We start from the raw sequence: 18,201 nt of genomic DNA on the forward strand, positions 1-18,201 counted from the left end.
CACAATGGCCCGTCTAGTGCAGACATCTTCGTCCAGGGGAAGCCATCGCTCGACAACAAGATCTTGAATACGGTGTCCTGTACAATGTCGTAAAATCTCCGCACTCCTCGCCTCGTCCTTGATCGTGGATCGGAATGGCTACCATTGGAGGTGCCTTCACTGACGACCGGATACCAATTGTAGTTCGGCCAACAGCCTGAAAGGGCGGACATCTCGACCAAAGCGTAATCTTTGAGGGCGTCCATCGTGGCTTTGCCATTTTCAGCCGATCCATCCGCACGAGGATCGAAGGTCCTCATGTAGGTCCGACAATCCCAAGGCGTGTACCAAAAGCCAAATTGACCTGGGATCAAGTTCCTGAGACGAATGCCGACGAAGCAGTAGCGGACATTTCCAAGGTCGGTTATGTCGAACACCATGACGCCGTTAACGTTGCGTGTTGTGCTGTATTTTGCCCGAAACGGCTGGTCGGACGTCCTTATAATAGTTTGGGTGTCCGTGGTCCGCTCCACACATGAAGCGCCGAGAGTCAAACAAGTTGTGATGAAGGGCAAGGGGCACGGAGAACCGTTGTCCCGAGCAGCCAGAGTCTCGACATCAGTCGCAGAGGCATTCTCGAAGAAGTCGGCTGCAAAGGCGAGCTCTTGTTGGACGGGAGGTCGGTTTGTCTCGTCGGAGAAGATGCGCAGGACACGGTGGCATATTTGCAAGCCCGGAATTCCGGGACGGACTTTGACCGAGTTAGCTCCACTGATGATCTAATGGAAGCTTGAAGACAAAGTCTAGGGTTCTCACATTGATGATCATAGTCGACGGCCACCAGGGAGCGGTATTGCTGGCCCCTGAGCTTTGCGATAATGAAGATCTGATATTGGGTGCCCATTGTGAGTTTTACGCAAATGAACTTAGCTACTAACGTATCATATAAGCCGTGGCTGGCTGCTAAAATGACAATAAACGAGAGAAAGAGACGGGAAAGACGAAGTCGAGCAGCCTGGTAACGAGATTGCAAATGAAGGTGGTTGGAGTGGCGGGCAACAGGAGACCAAGTGAATGCTGCGGACTTCAATGTTGTGTTCACTTCCCAGATCTGCAATCTCGGGTGGTCGTAACTGCCTGTAAACCCTCAAGTGCTCAAGTGCTCAAGTGCTGTGTCCCAGGATGTGAAGGATTGGGTGAGGTTTCAGCATACCTAGGTACCTACTTAGGTACCTAGGTAGGTACCTACTGCAGCACGTTCTCAGAACGTCCGAGGCTGTTGGGCAGGCGGTCTTGACCTCGTACGTACTGTGAATTTAAGTACCCAGGTACCCAGGTATCTAGGAAGCCGAATCGACATGATTCTCAACCCGAACGTTGCATGGTCAATCTTGTCCATCCTTCAACCACTCCATACTACTTGTGTATTCAACCTCACTTTCACGGCCTCCATTCTACACAGTACACCGTAATGATCTGAGTGCGGCCACAGGATTAGCCAGAACCCATCGAGGATGCCAGAACAGCCATCTGCATGGTTGTTTCTGTAGACTCTTCCACGTTTGTTGTTGCGAAGCCATCTGTGCCTTCTTTCCCCTGGCCATCTCCAGAGCCGCTTGATGCAACGCAGACCCAGCGCCCAATGAGAAGGCTGCTGATTACAGCTGGTGTGGGGTTGCAGGGATTCCCTGTCGGAAATCTGGGGCCGATGTCGCTGAGCTCCCCCAGAAATTATTACGGCCAGTGTTTTGCAGGTGTGTCCCTGTGATTGTCCCTGTGATCTCGAGGTGAGGGCAAGAATTGGATTTCGATGCTCAATTGTGCTGTGGCCTTCGAGTCATCCCCGAGCAGCCCGCCCCTTCCGCAGCCAGAAGTATCACCTTGATTCTTCTTCCATCCATCTCTGCCCTCCTCAATTGTCACTCCTGCATCCATCCACCTGCTCCTGCTTGGAGCTAGCTCGAGTCAACACCATGTCGCTGCCCTCACTCCTCAGGGCGAGGGCCCCTCGAGCCCTCGCAGCAGGCCGCTACCTGGCTTCCAATGGCCAAGCGTACGTGTTGAGCTGCCTCCCTCCCAATTGAGTTACTATTCGATAGTTTTGTGCTGACACTGGCCTCCGTTGCAGCCGCCTCCTCTCCTCGACCCCAGCTCGCTATGCCGATGACAAGCTCAACAAGGTCTCGGCCAACATCACACAGCCCAAGTCGCAGGGCGCCTCCCAGGCCATGCTCTACGCCACCGGGCTCACCGAGGACGACATGAACAAGGCCCAGGTCGGCATCTCGTCCGTGTGGTACGAGGGCAACCCGTGCAACATGCACCTGATGGACCTCTCCAACCTCGTCAAGGAGTCCGTGGCAAAGGCTGGCCTCGTGCCCTACCGCTTCAACACCATCGGTGTGTCGGACGGCATCAGCATGGGCACCACCGGCATGCGGTACTCCTTGCAGAGCCGTGAGATCATCGCCGACAGCATCGAGACCGTCATGAACGGACAGTGGTACGACGCCAACGTGTCGCTGCCCGGCTGCGACAAGAACATGCCCGGTGTGCTGATGGCCATGGGCCGTGTCAACCGCCCCAGCATCATGGTCTACGGAGGCTCCATCAAGCCCGGCTGCTCCGGCGGCAAGGACCTCGACATCGTCTCCGCCTTCCAGGCCTACGGCCAGTACATCGCCGGCGAGATCAACGAGAAGGAGCGCTTCGACATCATCCGGAACGCCTGCCCCGGCGCCGGTGCCTGCGGTGGCATGTACACCGCCAACACCATGGCCAGTGCCATCGAGACCATGGGCATGACCCTACCGGGCAGCAGCAGCTTCCCTGCTGTCAGCGACGCCAAGAAGGCCGAGTGCGAGGCTGTCGGCCCTGCTATTAGGAACCTGCTCAAGGAGGACATCCGGCCCAGTGACATCCTGACGCGACAGTCCTTTGAGAACGCCATGGTCCTGATCAGCATCCTCGGCGGCAGCACCAACGCCGTGCTGCACCTGATCCCCATCGCCGATGCCGTCGGCGTCAAGCTGACCATCGACGACTTCCAGACCGTTTCCGACCGCACCCCTCTCCTGGCTGACCTCAAGCCCTCGGGCAAGTACGTCTTCGAGGACCTGTACAATGCCGGTGGTATCCCCGCCCTCCTCAAGTTCCTCATCAAGGAGGGCGTCATCGACGGCTCGGGCATCACCGTGACCGGCAAGACGATGAAGCAGAACCTCGAGTCCTTCAAGGACCTGCCCTCCGACCAGGCCATCATCCGCCCCATGAGCAACCCGATCAAGCCCAACGGGCACATCCAGATCCTGCGCGGGTCCCTGGCGCCGGGCGGCTCGGTGGCCAAGATCACGGGCAAGGAGGGCCTGCGGTTCGAGGGCAAGGCGCGCGTCTACGACAAGGAGGACGACTTCATCCAGTCGCTGGAGCGCGGCGAGATCAAGAAGGGCGAGAAGACGGTCGTCATCATCCGCTACGAGGGCCCCAAGGGCGGGCCCGGCATGCCCGAGATGCTCAAGCCCAGCTCCGCCATCATGGGCGCCGGCCTGGGCCAGGACGTCGCCCTGCTCACCGACGGCCGCTTCTCGGGCGGCTCCCACGGCTTCATCATCGGCCACGTCGTCCCCGAGGCCATGGAGGGCGGGCCCATCGCCCTCGCCAAGGACGGCGACCACATCGTCATCGACGCCGACAAGCGCGTCATCGACCTCGAGGTCCCCGAGGCAGAGCTCGCCGCCCGCCGCAAGGCCTGGGTCAGGCCCCAGAACCGTGTCCTCCGCGGCACCCTGGCCAAGTATGCCACGCTGGTCAGCGATGCCAGCCAGGGCTGCGTCACGGATGACAAGCTGCTGAAGCTGTCATGATGAGGTGGGCAGATGACGTGGTGGTGCTGGTGGGTGGAGGAGGGGGTGATGGGTTTTGTATTTGCGTATTGTAGATACCTTGATATTTCCCGGCGTTCAAAATTGGGGCGCTCAATGCAAAAGCGCTCTCCTTTTCTTTTCTCCAGACCATCAACCGCTCTGTTCCCACAGTTCAATGTTCACGGCATAGTCAGTCACGTATCTCATCCGTATTCATTGCCGCGCAGCTGGGAAAAAACCAAAGTAATTTTTTTAAGATCTCCGACTGCATCATAAAGCCACGCAGCCAGCCAATGAAGCATACTTGGCTCGTGGGGATATATCTAAGAACACAAAAGCCGTAATATAGACCCCAAAAACACCTCAGCCATGCAGATTTTCGGTCGAACCGCCTCCGTCGCACCGGTCAGTCAGTCAATTCACCACCTCACATGCCATCGAGATGTCCCCTCTTCACTTCAGCCCCCACCCCTTACACCTATTTCCTATTCCAAGCCTCGACGAACTTGGCCTTGTCCTCGATCGTGAGGCCGACCCTCTTGTTCCGCCCCAGCCGCGCGAGGTTCTCCGCGACGCGGTCCAGCACGCGCCGCTCCTCGGTGGTGATCTTGGCGGGCTCGGCGGCCGAGCCGGAGGAGGGCCTGGCCGGCACGTCCACGCCCGATGCCTCGGCGGCGCCGACGCCGTTGACGGCGCCCGCGGTGTTATAGACGGCCTCGGCGATGCGGATGCGCATGACGTGGGTGGGGCGGCTGAGCAGCCGCCACAGGAAGCTGGCCCAGGCGCCGGGGACGGGGGTGGTGATGGCGGGGCTGGCGTAGCGGATGCTGACGGGGAAGATCTTGACGCCGGCGGGGACGGTCAGCAGGCTCGGGCTGAAGGGGAGGATGCCCTGGCCGTTTGTGGTGGCGCACTCCGGGAAGACGACGACGACGCGGCCCGGGTTCTCGGCGAGCAGGGCGTCGACGGTGGTCAGGCTGCCGTCGGTGCCGGATGGGGGCCCGGCGCGCAGCTGGGCGGGGCTCAGGGCGTGCCAGATGGCGCCCCACAGGCCGACCCTGGACACCCTCCTGCTGCGCGGGTAGCTGACGGTGAAGATGGGGTCGAACACGGCGGCGAGGTAGACGGCGTCGACGGGGCTGGTGAAGCTGGCGGCGATGACGGAGGCCGGGGGCGCCGAGGGCATGCGCCCGGGGGGCTGCTGGGAGAGGGAGCCGCGCTTGACGCCGTCGAGCTGGAGGTCGCCCCACCAGATCTGGGGGATGGCGAGGAGGGCCCAGACGAGGAGCTTGTTGAGGGCCTGCGGGAGGAGCGGGACGTGCTGGGCGAGCAGGAAGTAGAAGGCCACATAGGAGACGAGGAAGGGCAGGCGGAAGACGAAGAGGGCCAGGTGCATGAGCTTGGCTGGGGTGCTGGAGGGCGCGGTGTGCGGGATGAAGGGGGAGATGCCGGAGCCTGGGGGGGAGGGAAACAGTTAGTTACTTGTTCATGTTCATGTTGATATTGTTGTTGGTGTTGGTGTTGGTGTTGGTGTTGTGGGGAGAGACAAGGACGTACCTCTATCCCGGAACTGGGAGAACTTCTCCATGGCTGGCAATGGGGAGGAAAACCGTCAGGACCGTCTGTACAAGAGCGATCTTGTGTCTGGTCAGGCCAGGAAGGGAGGGATGGATCGAAGAGATGTTCTGTCGACGGCAGTAATGCAGCTCGCTCAATTCATGTCAGACAGGAAGAAGCGCATGGAAGCGCAAGACCAGAAGGCGTGGGCAATGGAGTTAGTATCAGAAGCCGGGTTGGGTCAACAGCAAGGAAGGGATCGTCATGGCTGATGACTATCGGACCATTTTATTGTGAGCTGGAGCTGGGGTCGAGCCTTGCCGAGCAGGAGCAGAGCTGGAGCTGTGCTGACTGGCGGGATGGGAGCTGGCTGAGCTGATGAGGTGGTGCTGGCATGTGAAAAAAAGTGGCCACGTGCAGGAATGGTGAGGGGCAGGTACGTCTGTACTGTGGCATGGAAGACAGGGTTCGGGTTCGGGCTGCAAGCAGCAAGCCGAAGCACTTGAACCTTGGGGCTTGGGCCAAATTGTTGCCGTGACACTCGGTCGGTACCGCTCAAGGCCTGCATGTTGACTGCACGCTCATGATGCCGGGCTACCCTGTTGGCGGGGCACATGCATGTCAAGGTCTCGGATGTGATAATTCCAACTATGATACCCGTGGTGCGGTCCGCCCTGCCGTCACTACGATACACGATCCCCCCTTGCAGTACAGCTCTTCCTCCCGAGTCACTGACCATGTGAGTATGCACCAGGTTCAGGAACGTAGTCGATTTAACGTTTAAACGCTGAGTCTTGAGCGCTTACCACCGTATGAAGGCGCCATGTATGTGCTCGGACATATGCGGAATAGAAGCGAAACCAGTTACTTTTTGGGCAATCATCAAATCTCACAATCCTGTCCCACAATCCTGAGCTGTACACAGTTGCGCCGAGCCCGAGTGAGCCACACCGACACATGACAGGTGTTCACAGTTCTCCAGTCAGATTGCAAACTGAGCAGCTAATTACCTACTTAAGTAGGTAGTCTTATGCCTCGCGGGTAGCCAGTCGTCTACTCCTCCGCGCTAGCAAGCCCGAGCTGCTGTCTAACGATGCATTCGTCCTTTGTGAGTCCTCCTGTTGACTGCTCTGATGATATGAACCAAGCCCGTTGTCCTCAATCTGTTTTAAGGTTTCGAAATATTAGTGTGACTGTACTCCTTGCGCCTGACCCGAGAAAGTGCTCACTTGGCTAGAGAGTTGGAAGCTTTCTGTGAACGAAAAAGCAAACTCATCATCAGGATCCTCGGCCCTTTTCCTCTTCTGAGAGGAACCCGACTTTACTTCTCGCATTGAAAAAATTGATCTATCGAGACTCTTTCCCAAGATCTTGTGATTAGTAGTCTCGGCCATCTCGCCAGTCTCTTGGTGGCTACAAGGCAGCACCGTGAGCTCCTCCTCTGCAAGCTTAGGATAATTCCAGGCAATGCAGTGTGAATTCCCTGCCAAGATGTGGGCGACAAACAGTCCAAGGTTCACTGTCAATTGCTTTGACTCACGGTCATCGTCACTGTGATTCTGCCACGGAATGGACACATATTCCATTAAGCCATCTGTGGTTATAGCCCGACGGAGTTCTGCTTCACTGACGGGACCTATATCTGAATTAGCATGGGACTCTACCAGGTCTTTTACGGTGATCAATCAATGTGACCAACCTTGCGGTGAAGTTCGAGGCTTGATGCGAAATATGAAGGCCTCGTCTGTGGACAGAATGCAGCCGTACCGGCAGCCGGTGGTAACACAGTATGTAAATGCTTGCCGTATTGGCATGGCCTCATTACTCTTTTTCTTCCCCGTGCACCACATACCCTCATTGTCGATGAGTGGTTTCTGATGTAGCACTCGACTTTTCCACTTTTTCGCTACTTTATAGTCCTTTGGGAATCTCTCCCGCTTGTCCGATCCACACGCGGCGATGGCCCCAGCATCAGGGACCCAATTTCTTTTCATTGGTTTAGTCCAATTTGTTTGCCCAGTTCCTGGCACCCATAGCGATGGATGCAATGTGTCTTTGACCGCGACGAGACATGTGTCGAGAATATTGTGAGTCCACTGATTCAAGATCAAGATTGTGTGCGGCTCGTTGCGATCAACGCGAGATTGTGGCGACGATGCTGGATAGTCTGGGAGTTCTCGCCCCTCAAATCGAAGCTCTTCCATTAACTTCCCATCGTACAGGCTTTCCAAGACCTCAAAATTGAATTCTTCCCACACATTGATCTGCTTCGGAGAATGCCAGTTTGGGTTCCTGCTATTGCTCTTGCTTTTGGGCTCTTCAGCAAAGACAGTGCAGTTTTCAGAGGTCAAAAATTGGAGAATGGACTTTGCTCTGCGTGTGGAGTCCATCACGATCATCAGTGTTGCTGTGTAGATAATAGCCCAATTTCAAGCTTGAAAACAAGGGTCTGACATTGGACGAGGCTCTACACGTCCATGAAGACCAGATCGAGACTTTAAATATCTTTCAGGCGGATGGTCTCACCGACTGTACCTTATCATCTCTGCAAGAGAGTGGCACAGTGCAGACCTTTCATGCAACAACCTATAGCGCAACAGAATTATCTTGTCGCCTATGGCGGCCCCCTCGTTGTGTAGGTGGGCTTTCTAATAAAGGTTGCACCAGCTCAACACCCACCCTTTACAGACCAACCAGTCAAATTACGTCTTGGACAACCATCTCGCGACCCATACTGCGGCCTCCTGTGGCTCCTACGACAATAGTTCAATCTCGCGGTTCTGACCGAGCGAGGTGCCGAGGACACAATCTCCGTTTCCCCGCAGGACGATAACCCTCCGGCACACGACAGGTCCCCGATGGTCCACATATAAATGTGACCCTGAGTCCACCAGGTGCCCAAACAATTGTTAGCCATTGAACCACTGTTGAATACTTTATTATCATGTCTCAAACCAGGTCTGGGCGTTCGCAGGCCACAGCAATCATACCACATTCTCGTTGCCCTGGGCCGAAGCTGCGAGCTTTCAAACACCAGGATGCAGAGATAGAATGGGGCAGGAGACTGGACGGTGACCGAGCGGGAGTAGCGGAGACCGATGGCTATGTGTTTGAGGTGAAGATACGATCCCGACTTTATGCTTTGAAAGTCGTAAGTCAGACCCAGTTCCCTGGTATCTGCTCCTCGATCTGATTTGGACGTTTAGTTCAAGTTTTTCCACCCACATAGCACAATGTACTATTGGGGAGTGTATCTTGGGACCCCCATACCCTTGAAGAAAGTCATTTACTATACCGACCCCTTCTTTGCAGAATGTCGGGCTTACGGCCGTATTGAAGAAGCCTCCGAGAAGCTGGGAAGAAAGGACCAGTTAGCAGTGAAATGTCATGGATACATCTATCTTGGAGACGAGGACAAGAAGAAACTCCAGGAAAAAGGCCTTGATCTCGGAATGAATGTCCTTGATGAGAAGCTCCGGCAGGCACTGGAAGGAGGAGGTCGTGTCCGAGCGATCGTGAAGGACTTGGCGCCTTCTCGCACATCTGTCAATTCGAGGAACGTTCGGGCGGCACTGGAAACTGTGAGGAAGCTGAACGAGTTGCAAATTTATAATAGGGATATTAGGGCAGAAAACTTTGTCGGTGGGAAACTTGTGGATTTTGGCTCGTCATGGACTGAGCCCCATATCATTCTCGATGCTCTGGAACCCGATGAGGCCGAAGATTCGAGGCTGGAGGACCTCGTCATGTTTGATGACATGATCGAGGAGGAGGGAATCAAGACCAGACCACAAGTGCAAGCGTTAAGGAACGTGGAGTACCGGAAGAAATTACGGGGTAGGCAGGTCCCCAAAGGATAGGTCTCGTCCCTAATTATGTGTGCATCATGCGCAAGAAAGTGGGATCAGGTTAATGGCCATCACAAGCAGTAAATTACCGGTCATAGTCAAGCCTTCACTTCCGATCCTCGGTCCAATCCATCTTTCAGGTCACTTGGAATTTATGCATCTAGGAAATGGCTCGATGTCTAGAGTCTCTTCAAGGCCTCAAGAGTTGATGACTAGGTGTACTCGTTCGCACCCATTTACAGAATGCATCATGTCACGCTGCCCAGCATCTAACTACACCACCATAAACACACTGGGTGAGAACTGGCCGACAGCCCCAAGGACAAGCAAATAACATGAAAGATGTAATCTACTCTCATAGATATTTAATGATGCTCAGGACGAGATCTCATTGGAACGAACCCTTCCACCAGGGCCCATGTGAACAGCACTCACACTGAACCTATGCCACAGAGAATCCCCAATTTCAGATTTGTAGCAGCTCGCATTGGCGGGGTCGAATAATAGCCATCTTTCACCAAGATAACCAAAGCAAAGTCTATCACCGAGTTTGGCAGCACCCCCCCTCCAATAGGTATGGTACAGGTTCCTAACCCTAGTAATAGCACTCTAGATCATGAAGTTTACAAAGCATTATAGAATAGAAAATTAAAGTGGTGGATTTGTTGGGGTATGTGGGACTTGAGTAGTGTGTTAACAAGTAGGTATTTTCCAAGTTGTCTTCGACTTGCTACTACTAGGTACCCAGGTACTTAGGTACCTCCGTAGGCAGGTAGGTTATTCAGAGGCGGGTGCATGTCAAGCAGCCAAGCTCCCCCACCCTCCAACCATGTGCAGAGGCGGGGCCTCCCGCAGCCAATCCCTCGCCGAGTCCTCATCCCTGCCCACCCCGTTGCTCCGCGCAACCGCCAAATCCCGCGTAAATAATTGCAAAGTGCACGTCAGGTTTGTAACCCGCCCGCCACCCGCGATTCCGTCAGCCAACCAACAACTCCACCTCAATCCGGCACAACTTGCTCTGACCAGGCCCTCCGACGTGCTCCCTGCCCTCGAAGGCCCCTTTCCAGACCCTGCACACCGACCTCCGCACCCACCGACAGATACAAGTTGCTCATCCTGCCTGCCTCAACCTCCCCGCTGAAAGGGGCCTCGCTCCTCGCTTCATTCTTCCTGTTCCATCTCGTCCTTCCCCGCCAGCGCATCATTACCCACTTCACCATGGAGGAAAGAACAGAGAGCGCCGTATGCAGGCCCCCGATTGCCATCCCATGCCCCCTCTCTCACCCGTCGCACGTCGCATATGGCTAACCTCGCCCTGACCCCCTCCAGCAGATGCGCGCATCCCAGCTGCGCCCACCAGCCGCGAGCAGGCTGCCCGCGCTCAACATGCGACCGCCGACCCTCAACGAGATGTCCGAATCGCAGCACAACGTCAGAGCTCAACCGCCCTCGATGCTCCCCCAGGCCGGCACCAAGAGGCCTCAGTCCAACAGCGGTATGCCGTCAAGCGAGCCGAGACATTGCTGGTCGTCGCTGACCAGATCAACAGTGTCGCAATCGCTACCGGACGCCAAAGCACGAAAGACTCTTGCCGAGAGGGCCGGCGAATACCAAGGCAAGACCACTGCCGCCGCTACTCCAGCCCCAAGGACCGTCAACAAAGGTGTCTCGCTCGCCGCGCAAACAGGGGTAAGTTCTGCTTCATGTCTGTGGGGGGCCTTTGACAGAGGGTTTCTTTGAGCGCCTCGTCAGCCTATATCTGGAGGAGAATTGGCTGCCATTATTGCTGTGTCTCTTCATGCCCAACGACAACTCTTCTTCGTCTACATCCCGACGTTCCGACTGTATCACCATTCTTGGAGATGAAGATGTTTCCCTCGCCCAAGCAGCTGCTTCGTGCGGTGACTTCTTCATGGCAACATGCACGGCTGCATGATACGCACGCCATCGACGACCCGCCCCCCGAGCTGGACGACATATGCCTCGTCGAGCAGCACGACCTCACAGGGTTCCGTGGCAGCATCGAATTGCGTTATGTGGCTGAAGTCTGTCGCGGCGCTCGCAATCGCCTACCCGGGCACCAAACCTGCTCTTGACACAGCGGCTAACTTTGCCACCAACAGATGAAGCCTCCCTCGACCTCCATGCCTCTCACGCGCCACCAGTCATCCAAATCCCTGTCTTCCAAACTCCCTGCCAGCGGCTTCGCTCAGAGCGTCGGCCCAAACGTCGGCCGTTCCAATTCCATGATGAACCGCTCCAAGACTTCCATGTCGTTTCATCGCTCAACAGACACCACGCAGGGTCCCTATGGGAGCCGCACCCGACCAAAGACAGCCATGAACACGCACCCGGTGGCGGAGGATGATGCGCCGAACGGAAAGCAGAGCTGTACGATGCTGCCCATTTCTTTTCGATCCTCTCTCCAGTCCGATCCCAAAGCTTTGCCAGAAAGAAGACTCAGAAAGGCTGCCTCAGTTCAATACATGGGGCCTCGAGCCTCAGCGCCAGGACGAGATTTCTCCATCACCACCATGATGGGCAAACTGAGTCTCGATGACGAGCGTCCCAACGGTATTCTTCTCACCCGGGATCAAGCGATTTCGACCAAAGAGAACTGTCCCCCCAGTCCGAGTCCCTTGCGTCAACCAGAACTTCCACTGGAAAACGTCACCCTCAGGCCGGCTCAGTCGCGCAGAGAAGACGACGCAACGGCGCCGGTAGTCTGTTCGGAGGAATCTAGGGCCAGCATAATGGCGCCGCCCAAGACTCCTCCCAATTCCGCGCAATACGCTATGGATGCGATGGACAAGTTCGGGGAGACCCTATTCGCTTCTACTAGGAAGTGTCCAGAGTCGCCCTCCAAAACTCCTTCCAAGCCGTCATTTCTGACTAAGGATTCTAATCTGACCGCATTCACAGCCTGGGACATGGACGGCCGTCTCGTTGAGATGGAGGCCCAATTCAAAGCCATGAAAGAAGTTATGAACGTCTCTCTGACCGACAAGAAGGGCATGGAAAATATCATCGAAATGGCAAAAACGAGAGGTAGGCATCTGATGGAAGCACGAAAGTGTCCTAGACACGCGGACTGACTTGTTACAGCGAGCGAGCTCGAGCGCGAACGAGACCGATTAGACGAGAAGAACACGGGGCTACAGAGCGAGCTGGACAGCATGAGACAGCAGGTCCAATCACTAACGCTAGACTTGGAACAAGAGCGGAGGTCAAAGAAGTTTGAGCTCGACATGAAGGATCGAGATCATCTCAGTGAACTAGAGCAATTTCAAAGGACAGTGGAGGACCAGACCAACCGACTCGCCAGGCAACAACAGGACGAGCTGGACGCGTTGAAAAGGCGCTACCGCGCCGAGCTGGAGGACGAGAAACTGCAGGCTTCCCGCGAGGTTGAGGAGCTGAGATCGAAACTCGGCTCTGAGCAAGATGGCCTCACCCAAGCCCTCCACGACAAGGACCGTGAGATCCAGAATGCTCGCGCGGAGATGGAGATCCTGAAGGGTGACCTCGAGCGGGAGCAGACCCAGAAGGCCCACTTGAGAAAGCAGATGGACGATTTGCTCAGCACCAACACGACTCTTGAGGGCACCGTGCGCACGCTGCAGGCCCAGGTACATTTCCTGGAGTCTGACAGCAAGCAGCAATCGGACTCGTTTGCTGAAATGGAGGCAAGGATGCAAGACGCTTTGGTTGCGGCGGAAGAGGCGCGGCAAAAGCTCATCAAGGAGGAGACAGAACGGCGAGCCTTGTTCAACAAGTACCAGGAGTTGAAAGGCAACATCCGTGTTATGTGCAGGGTCAGGCCACTTCTTGACGAGTCAGAAGGCACCGCAGCCGAGCTTGACTTCCCGGACGATAAGACGTCGGCGCAAATCTACGTCAAGGGACCAGAGGAGAAGAATGCCCTCGGCAAGACCAGCAGCAAGACGTATCCCTTCGAGTTCGATCGTGTCTTCACCCCTCAGATACACAACGAGGAGATCTTTGGCGAGATCTCGCAGTTGGTGCAGAGTGCGCTCGACGGCTACAACGTGTGCATCTTCTGTTATGGTCAAACAGGGTCCGGCAAGACTTTCACCATGTCTTCGGCGGACGGCATGATCCCAAGAGCCACAAAGATGATCTACGACACGGTCAACAAGCTGAGAGAGAAGTCGTGGACGTACACCATGGAGGGCAACTTTGTCGAGGTGTACAACGAGGAGCTGAACGACCTGCTGACCCCGGCCGGGGGGCCCGAGGGCAAGAGGAAGCCCGAGATCCGGCACGACGAGGCGCGCAAGACCACGACGGTGCTCAACTGCAAGAGCGTGACGCTCGACTCGGAGGACACGGTGGAGCAGATGCTGAAGCACGCGCAGAACAACCGCTCGGTGGCGGCGACCAAGGCCAACGAGCGGTCGTCGCGGTCGCACTCGGTCTTCATCCTGCGGCTGACGGGCGAGAACTCCGCGACGCACGAGCGGTGCGAGGGCACGCTCAACCTGGTGGACCTGGCCGGGTCGGAGCGGCTCAAGCACTCGGGCGCCGAGGGCGACCGCATGCGCGAGACGCAGAACATCAACAAGAGCCTGACGTGCCTGGGCGACGTGATCGAGGCGCTGGGCAAGGGCAGCGCGCACGTGCCCTACCGCAACTCGCAGCTCACGTACCTGCTCAAGAACTCGCTGGGCGGCAACTCCAAGACCCTCATGTTCGTCATGGTGTCGCCGCTCGAGGCGCACCTCAAGGAGACGCTGACCAGCTTGAGGTTTGCGACCAAGGTATGCTGGCGTGTCCCACCCCGGCTTTTTCTGTTTCTGGAGCACAGCATGGCTAATTCCTTTTCTTTAGGTGCACAACACCCACATCGGCACGGCCAAGGCCACCAAGAAGACCAAGGAGCGCATCGGCGACTTGTGATGACAAATTATTAATGATGATGAAAGATATATCGAAAGAGGGTTCGATTTGTGCTGTTGATGGACCGTCGCTGTACATGGGCTTCCGCCACCCTAGAGAATGGGTGTGTGTGCGGACAATGAAAGAGAGAGTATTTATTGTTGCGGCAGATGGATGGATGGATGCATGTGTTCTGTACAAACCGCTGGAGGAGTAGAAGGCGTCGACTGATGATGATACCACAAACCCCCTCCCCATTTTCCAAAGTTTCTCCTTCCATTTTCCTGGTATCTGGTGGAGGATTGAGTTTTTTTTTCTTTTCCCTCGCTGCCTGCCAGCGATGATGACTCGTTTTCTCCGCACCTCACGACCTTCCTGCACCAGCCAGACAGCCAGCCAGACGCGTTTATACTTACTTTGGTGGTGGACTTGATGATGATTGATTGTTTTTGTGTGGTTTTTGTTTATCTGAACCGTTGGAGTTCTGGATAGGAAGTTTTTCAATGTTATGGATATGCACATACATACATACATTACCCACATCCCATCGCTGTTGTTGGCCGGGGGTGATTTCGTGACCTTGAGGAGGTGACTCTCGATAATTGCGCACTTGGTTTCAGTGTTGGGCTGGCAGCGAAACTAGACACTTAGATAGCTGGCACCGGCAAGCGAGCAAGCGATCACTGGATGTGTTGAACGCATGAATGAAAGCCTTTGTGACATCTCTCTCCCTGAAGAATCGTGAACTTCTATTAGTTAATGTGACCACTGTTCTCAGAGTCGCAGTTTTAGTTTTTGGGCAGCTTTGCCAGGCCTTGCATACGGCCTTGCTCTTCCTAATTTCAACACGCATACTGCAACAGTAATCATTGTGGGCCTCATTAGCCGAATACTACTTATCGCTGTTTCACTTGACCTCATCCGTTGAAACACTGGCTCTCTCCAGCCTGATGCTCTGCTACATATGTAATCAGATCCATTCTGAGCCAGACATGTTTCCAGCTCCACCTATCAAAGGAGGAATTGTGACGGGCAAGACAATCTCGCTGAAGGTCTGGCGACATCTCACACCAGTCAATGATTTCGAAGTAGGGGTGCCAGTGGTTGAACGCTGGAACATGTAACTCACGACAGGGCTCATGTGAATCAGGTTTACTGTCGCTCTCTAGAAGACATCGTTGTGTAGGCATGTTACACGTTGTAGTCTCGAAGGTGTTTCTAAGCCCATTTCGGACAGTGTCTTTTTATTTGAACTTCCTGTATCCATCTTAAAGTCTCGGTGAACTATCTTTAACTCTTTTGTTAGTTATCTCCACTGTTGTTACTTTGCACCCAATTACTTTCTTGATATTCCAGACCCATCCAAATCTACGGTGTGTTACCATCTGACAGTTTTCATGAACTCTCATGCAGAGGACGAAGCGGCCATGGCTACTCCGGGGCAAAGTGCGCAACCAGATTCTCGGCCCATTTTATCATACGGTTTCATAAATAAGATGCCAGCGCTGGCTATGAGCACCGATCAGAATGTTCGTGACTCCAACGAACATCAACATACACACTCTTTTCACTCAGCATCTAATCTATCGGACCCAAGCGGTCAAGAAGCGTCGTCGAGTCTGACGCCTGAGGCTGTTTCTTCAATCGATGCCAATCGGGTCATCGGTCAAGGCGGACGTCTCCCGGTTATCGTCTCCGAAAGCAGTGATGGTCACCTAGCGGACACATCAGGTGACGACCTGTATCGAGTCGAGACTCGTTTTCCTCATGAAGAAGCTAGCCAGAGATCGGAGGACTCGACTCATAATTCACTGAACGGCAGACTCCAATCCAGCCAACAAGCATCTCTAGAACCTTCGTCCGCAGGGAAACCAGCCACTACTGCCATCTTTGAAAGCTTTGGGGATAGCCCTGACCGTGCTAAGACCTTGCCAATACCACCCATTGTCGATTCCCTTGGTCTCTCAGCCTGTGCAATCATTGCAGGTGGAACTGCTCTCAAGCTTGCGATACTGGGGTTCCTGGTCTTCTTATGGGCTGGAGAGGGCCCTGCAGGAGGAGAGAGAGCTACCTATGTCTGGAGGAAGATCATGCTCAGCGAATCATGGCCGGCGCAGACGATCACAATCTGTGCCGTGGTTGTGCGGACCATCGCAGCGGCACAGGCTGCGATATGCACTTCTCTGGTGGCCGCGCTTCTTCTGGAACAGCGGCGACTACCATTGTCGAAGGCAATTCCTGTTTCTATCAAGAGAGGTGTTAATGATGGCCCGTTCAACCTGGCCCGCGACCTGCTTTCGTGGAAAATATTCCGGCGACTATTGTGCCTGGAAATGATCTTGCTTCTTTTAGTCACAATGGTGACCTTCGGCATCCAGTTCACCTCGACTTTGCTCCTGTCTGGCTTCGATACAGCTACACTGGTTCAACTTCCTCAAAGGTTTCATCACAATGTGATACTATCTGCGCAAGCCGCGTTAAAAACTTGTAATCGAAACTCTTTTGCCCAATTCCCACCTTCCTACGCTGTGTTCGGCGAGTTGGAATCGTCCGACAGACCTGAACCCAATTCACGCGGCGTTTCGGACACTGGAGTCAAGCTTCGCTCATTTGTGCCGTTCCAAGAGGAACAGCGTACCAGGCTTCGGGCTTATGTCGGACCCGCCTTCTCCGAAGAAACACAGGTCATATGTATGAGGCCCAATATCGACGCTTATGTCGTTTGGACAATGACTACCGCAGAGTCAGGAACCGGACCCTCGACCCAGATTTTTGGTTCAATCTCGTACGAAAGTACATTCGAGGAAGCAGTCCTGGGCGACTGGGCAAATTGTTCATCCATCCATGGAATTGATGGAAGCATTCAAACTGTCTGTTTGCCTCAAATGTTCATTTGTACCCTCCCATCATCAGGTGGAGTTGATACACTTCCCATGGTTGCACTTTGTCACCTATCAGCAGAAATCACAGAGAGCAGCACACAAACAAACGTGCTCACCAACATGCGACAGTGGAACCCGTCATATCCACTCTGGTCAGCAGGAGCAAATTCTTGGACATTCTTGGTGTTCTCAACTAATGTGACTGTCGAAAGTGTGGATGCACAACTCGGGGGGAAACAGAACTCTTCGGTCCAGCTGGACAGCCCCATGACAAAGAGTGGGGAGTGGCATACGTATCAGATCTTTCCCACAATGACTCTTAACGTCAGTCTATGCTTTGCAGGCCTTCATACAGATGTTTACAACGTTTCAATGTCTAATCCGACAGGCGATCCAAAAGAGCCTGAGGTCCGATGGGAACCCATACATCGCGACGACGCGGCGGAGGCAGGGCAGAATTTCATGGGCGCAGCTGTCTCTGGTATCAGCGCTGGCGAAAGAGGAATACTTTCCATTTCTGAGTTCACACGGCCACACGGCTTCAAAGCTGAAGACGTCCATGACAGTTCAAACACTCTCTGGATAGGCCCGTCCTCATTCATCGGCATGTTCGCGCAGAGTGGCGCAAGTTGGATAATGTGCACTCTTTGTACTTTGTTCGGATGGGCGGTTCCACCAGATATCGCTGCGTTATTCTCGAGGACCATTCACACGACGGGTCGGCCATCCTGGGCCATCCAGAGCTTCCTGACAACCTACACGCAAAGCTGGTACGCCCAGTTCCTCCCCGAGCTCGACGTCGCCGCCGATATCGATGCCACATTCTCCACCCAAGCCCGGATCCCAAGGTACTGGGGCGGACTAATCGCGGCTCTGGTCATGAACATGGTGAATCTTGTTTGTGTCTGGATCATCGCGGTGTTGTATGTCGTTCGAACGAGATACTCCCGTCAGGGAAATGTGTGGCACACCGTTTCGCAGATGATGTCAGAGGATACAAGAATAATCCTGGAACAAAGCAACAAGGTGAAAGATAATGAGGTCAAGAAAGCGCTGAAGTCGGATGATTATCTTGTGTTCATTGGAATACCTGCGGGCTCTGATCGAATCTCCGTGCTTAGGTCTTGAAGGCATGCCAATTGATGTATTCAGAGGGAAATAGAATTTCAAAGT

General features: G+C 54.7%; 5 protein-coding genes across 5 annotated transcripts; 4 read left to right on the forward strand and 1 right to left on the reverse strand.

Annotated features, from left to right (window-relative positions):
- Nucleotides 1-1,706: 1,706 nt before the first annotated feature.
- Nucleotides 1,707-4,047, forward strand: KVR01_009046 (dihydroxy-acid dehydratase ILV3). The gene is made up of 2 exons (XM_044784534.1): nucleotides 1,707-2,032; nucleotides 2,108-4,047. The coding sequence occupies exons 1-2, from the start codon at nucleotides 1,953-1,955 to the stop codon at nucleotides 3,840-3,842; spliced, it is 1,815 nt and encodes a 604-aa protein (XP_044641548.1). The 5' UTR covers nucleotides 1,707-1,952; the 3' UTR covers nucleotides 3,843-4,047.
- A 24-nt stretch (nucleotides 4,048-4,071) lies between these two features.
- On the reverse strand, nucleotides 4,072-5,789 carry KVR01_009121 (uncharacterized protein). The gene is made up of 2 exons (XM_044784231.1): nucleotides 5,400-5,789; nucleotides 4,072-5,297 (listed from the first exon to the last, which is right to left on the reverse strand). The coding sequence occupies exons 1-2, from the start codon at nucleotides 5,428-5,430 to the stop codon at nucleotides 4,321-4,323; spliced, it is 1,008 nt and encodes a 335-aa protein (XP_044641623.1). The 5' UTR covers nucleotides 5,431-5,789; the 3' UTR covers nucleotides 4,072-4,320.
- Nucleotides 5,790-8,279: 2,490 nt separating this feature from the next.
- KVR01_009132 (uncharacterized protein) lies at nucleotides 8,280-9,259 on the forward strand (the record flags this gene model as incomplete). Its single annotated transcript, XM_044793563.1, has 2 exons — nucleotides 8,280-8,550; nucleotides 8,606-9,259. Exons 1-2 carry the CDS (start codon nucleotides 8,344-8,346, stop codon nucleotides 9,257-9,259), a joined length of 861 nt encoding a protein of 286 aa, XP_044641634.1. The 5' UTR covers nucleotides 8,280-8,343.
- A 967-nt stretch (nucleotides 9,260-10,226) lies between these two features.
- Nucleotides 10,227-14,791, forward strand: KVR01_009557 (uncharacterized protein). The gene is made up of 6 exons (XM_044788957.1): nucleotides 10,227-10,489; nucleotides 10,580-10,936; nucleotides 11,371-11,638; nucleotides 11,726-12,295; nucleotides 12,353-14,028; nucleotides 14,099-14,791. Exons 1-6 carry the CDS (start codon nucleotides 10,466-10,468, stop codon nucleotides 14,165-14,167), a joined length of 2,964 nt encoding a protein of 987 aa, XP_044642059.1. The 5' UTR covers nucleotides 10,227-10,465; the 3' UTR covers nucleotides 14,168-14,791.
- Nucleotides 14,792-17,295: 2,504 nt separating this feature from the next.
- On the forward strand, nucleotides 17,296-18,156 carry KVR01_009392 (uncharacterized protein; the record flags this gene model as incomplete). The annotated part of the gene is made up of 1 exon (XM_044781493.1): nucleotides 17,296-18,156. The coding sequence occupies one exon, from the start codon at nucleotides 17,296-17,298 to the stop codon at nucleotides 18,154-18,156; it is 861 nt and encodes a 286-aa protein (XP_044641894.1).
- Between the last annotated feature and the right edge of the window lie 45 nt (nucleotides 18,157-18,201).

This window comes from Diaporthe batatas (assembly GCF_019321695.1).
Source record: "Diaporthe batatas strain CRI 302-4 chromosome Unknown Contig00011, whole genome shotgun sequence".
In the NCBI taxonomy this organism is placed as follows: Eukaryota; Fungi; Ascomycota; class Sordariomycetes; order Diaporthales; family Diaporthaceae; genus Diaporthe; species Diaporthe batatas.

What these genes read in the sequence shown, in the direction of transcription:
- KVR01_009557 (XM_044788957.1), top strand. Translation starts at nt 10,466, where the DNA reads ATGGAGGAAAGAACAGAGAGCGCC. An exon ending in GCCGAACGGAAAGCAGAGCT is followed by an intron (nt 11,639 to 11,725) that starts GTACGATGCTGC and finishes AGGCTGCCTCAG; the next exon opens with TTCAATACATGGGGCCTCGA. An exon ending in CGAAATGGCAAAAACGAGAG is followed by an intron (nt 12,296 to 12,352) that starts GTAGGCATCTGA and finishes GACTTGTTACAG; the next exon opens with CGAGCGAGCTCGAGCGCGAA.
- KVR01_009046 (XM_044784534.1), top strand. Translation starts at nt 1,953, where the DNA reads ATGTCGCTGCCCTCACTCCTCAGGGCGAGGGCCCCTCGAGCCCTCGCA. An exon ending in CTGGCTTCCAATGGCCAAGC is followed by an intron (nt 2,033 to 2,107) that starts GTACGTGTTGAG and finishes CCTCCGTTGCAG; the next exon opens with CCGCCTCCTCTCCTCGACCC.
- KVR01_009121 (XM_044784231.1), bottom strand. Translation starts at nt 5,430, where the DNA reads ATGGAGAAGTTCTCCCAGTTCCGGGATAGAG. An exon ending in CTCCCAGTTCCGGGATAGAG is followed by an intron (nt 5,298 to 5,399) that starts GTACGTCCTTGT and finishes CCTCCCCCCCAG; the next exon opens with GCTCCGGCATCTCCCCCTTC.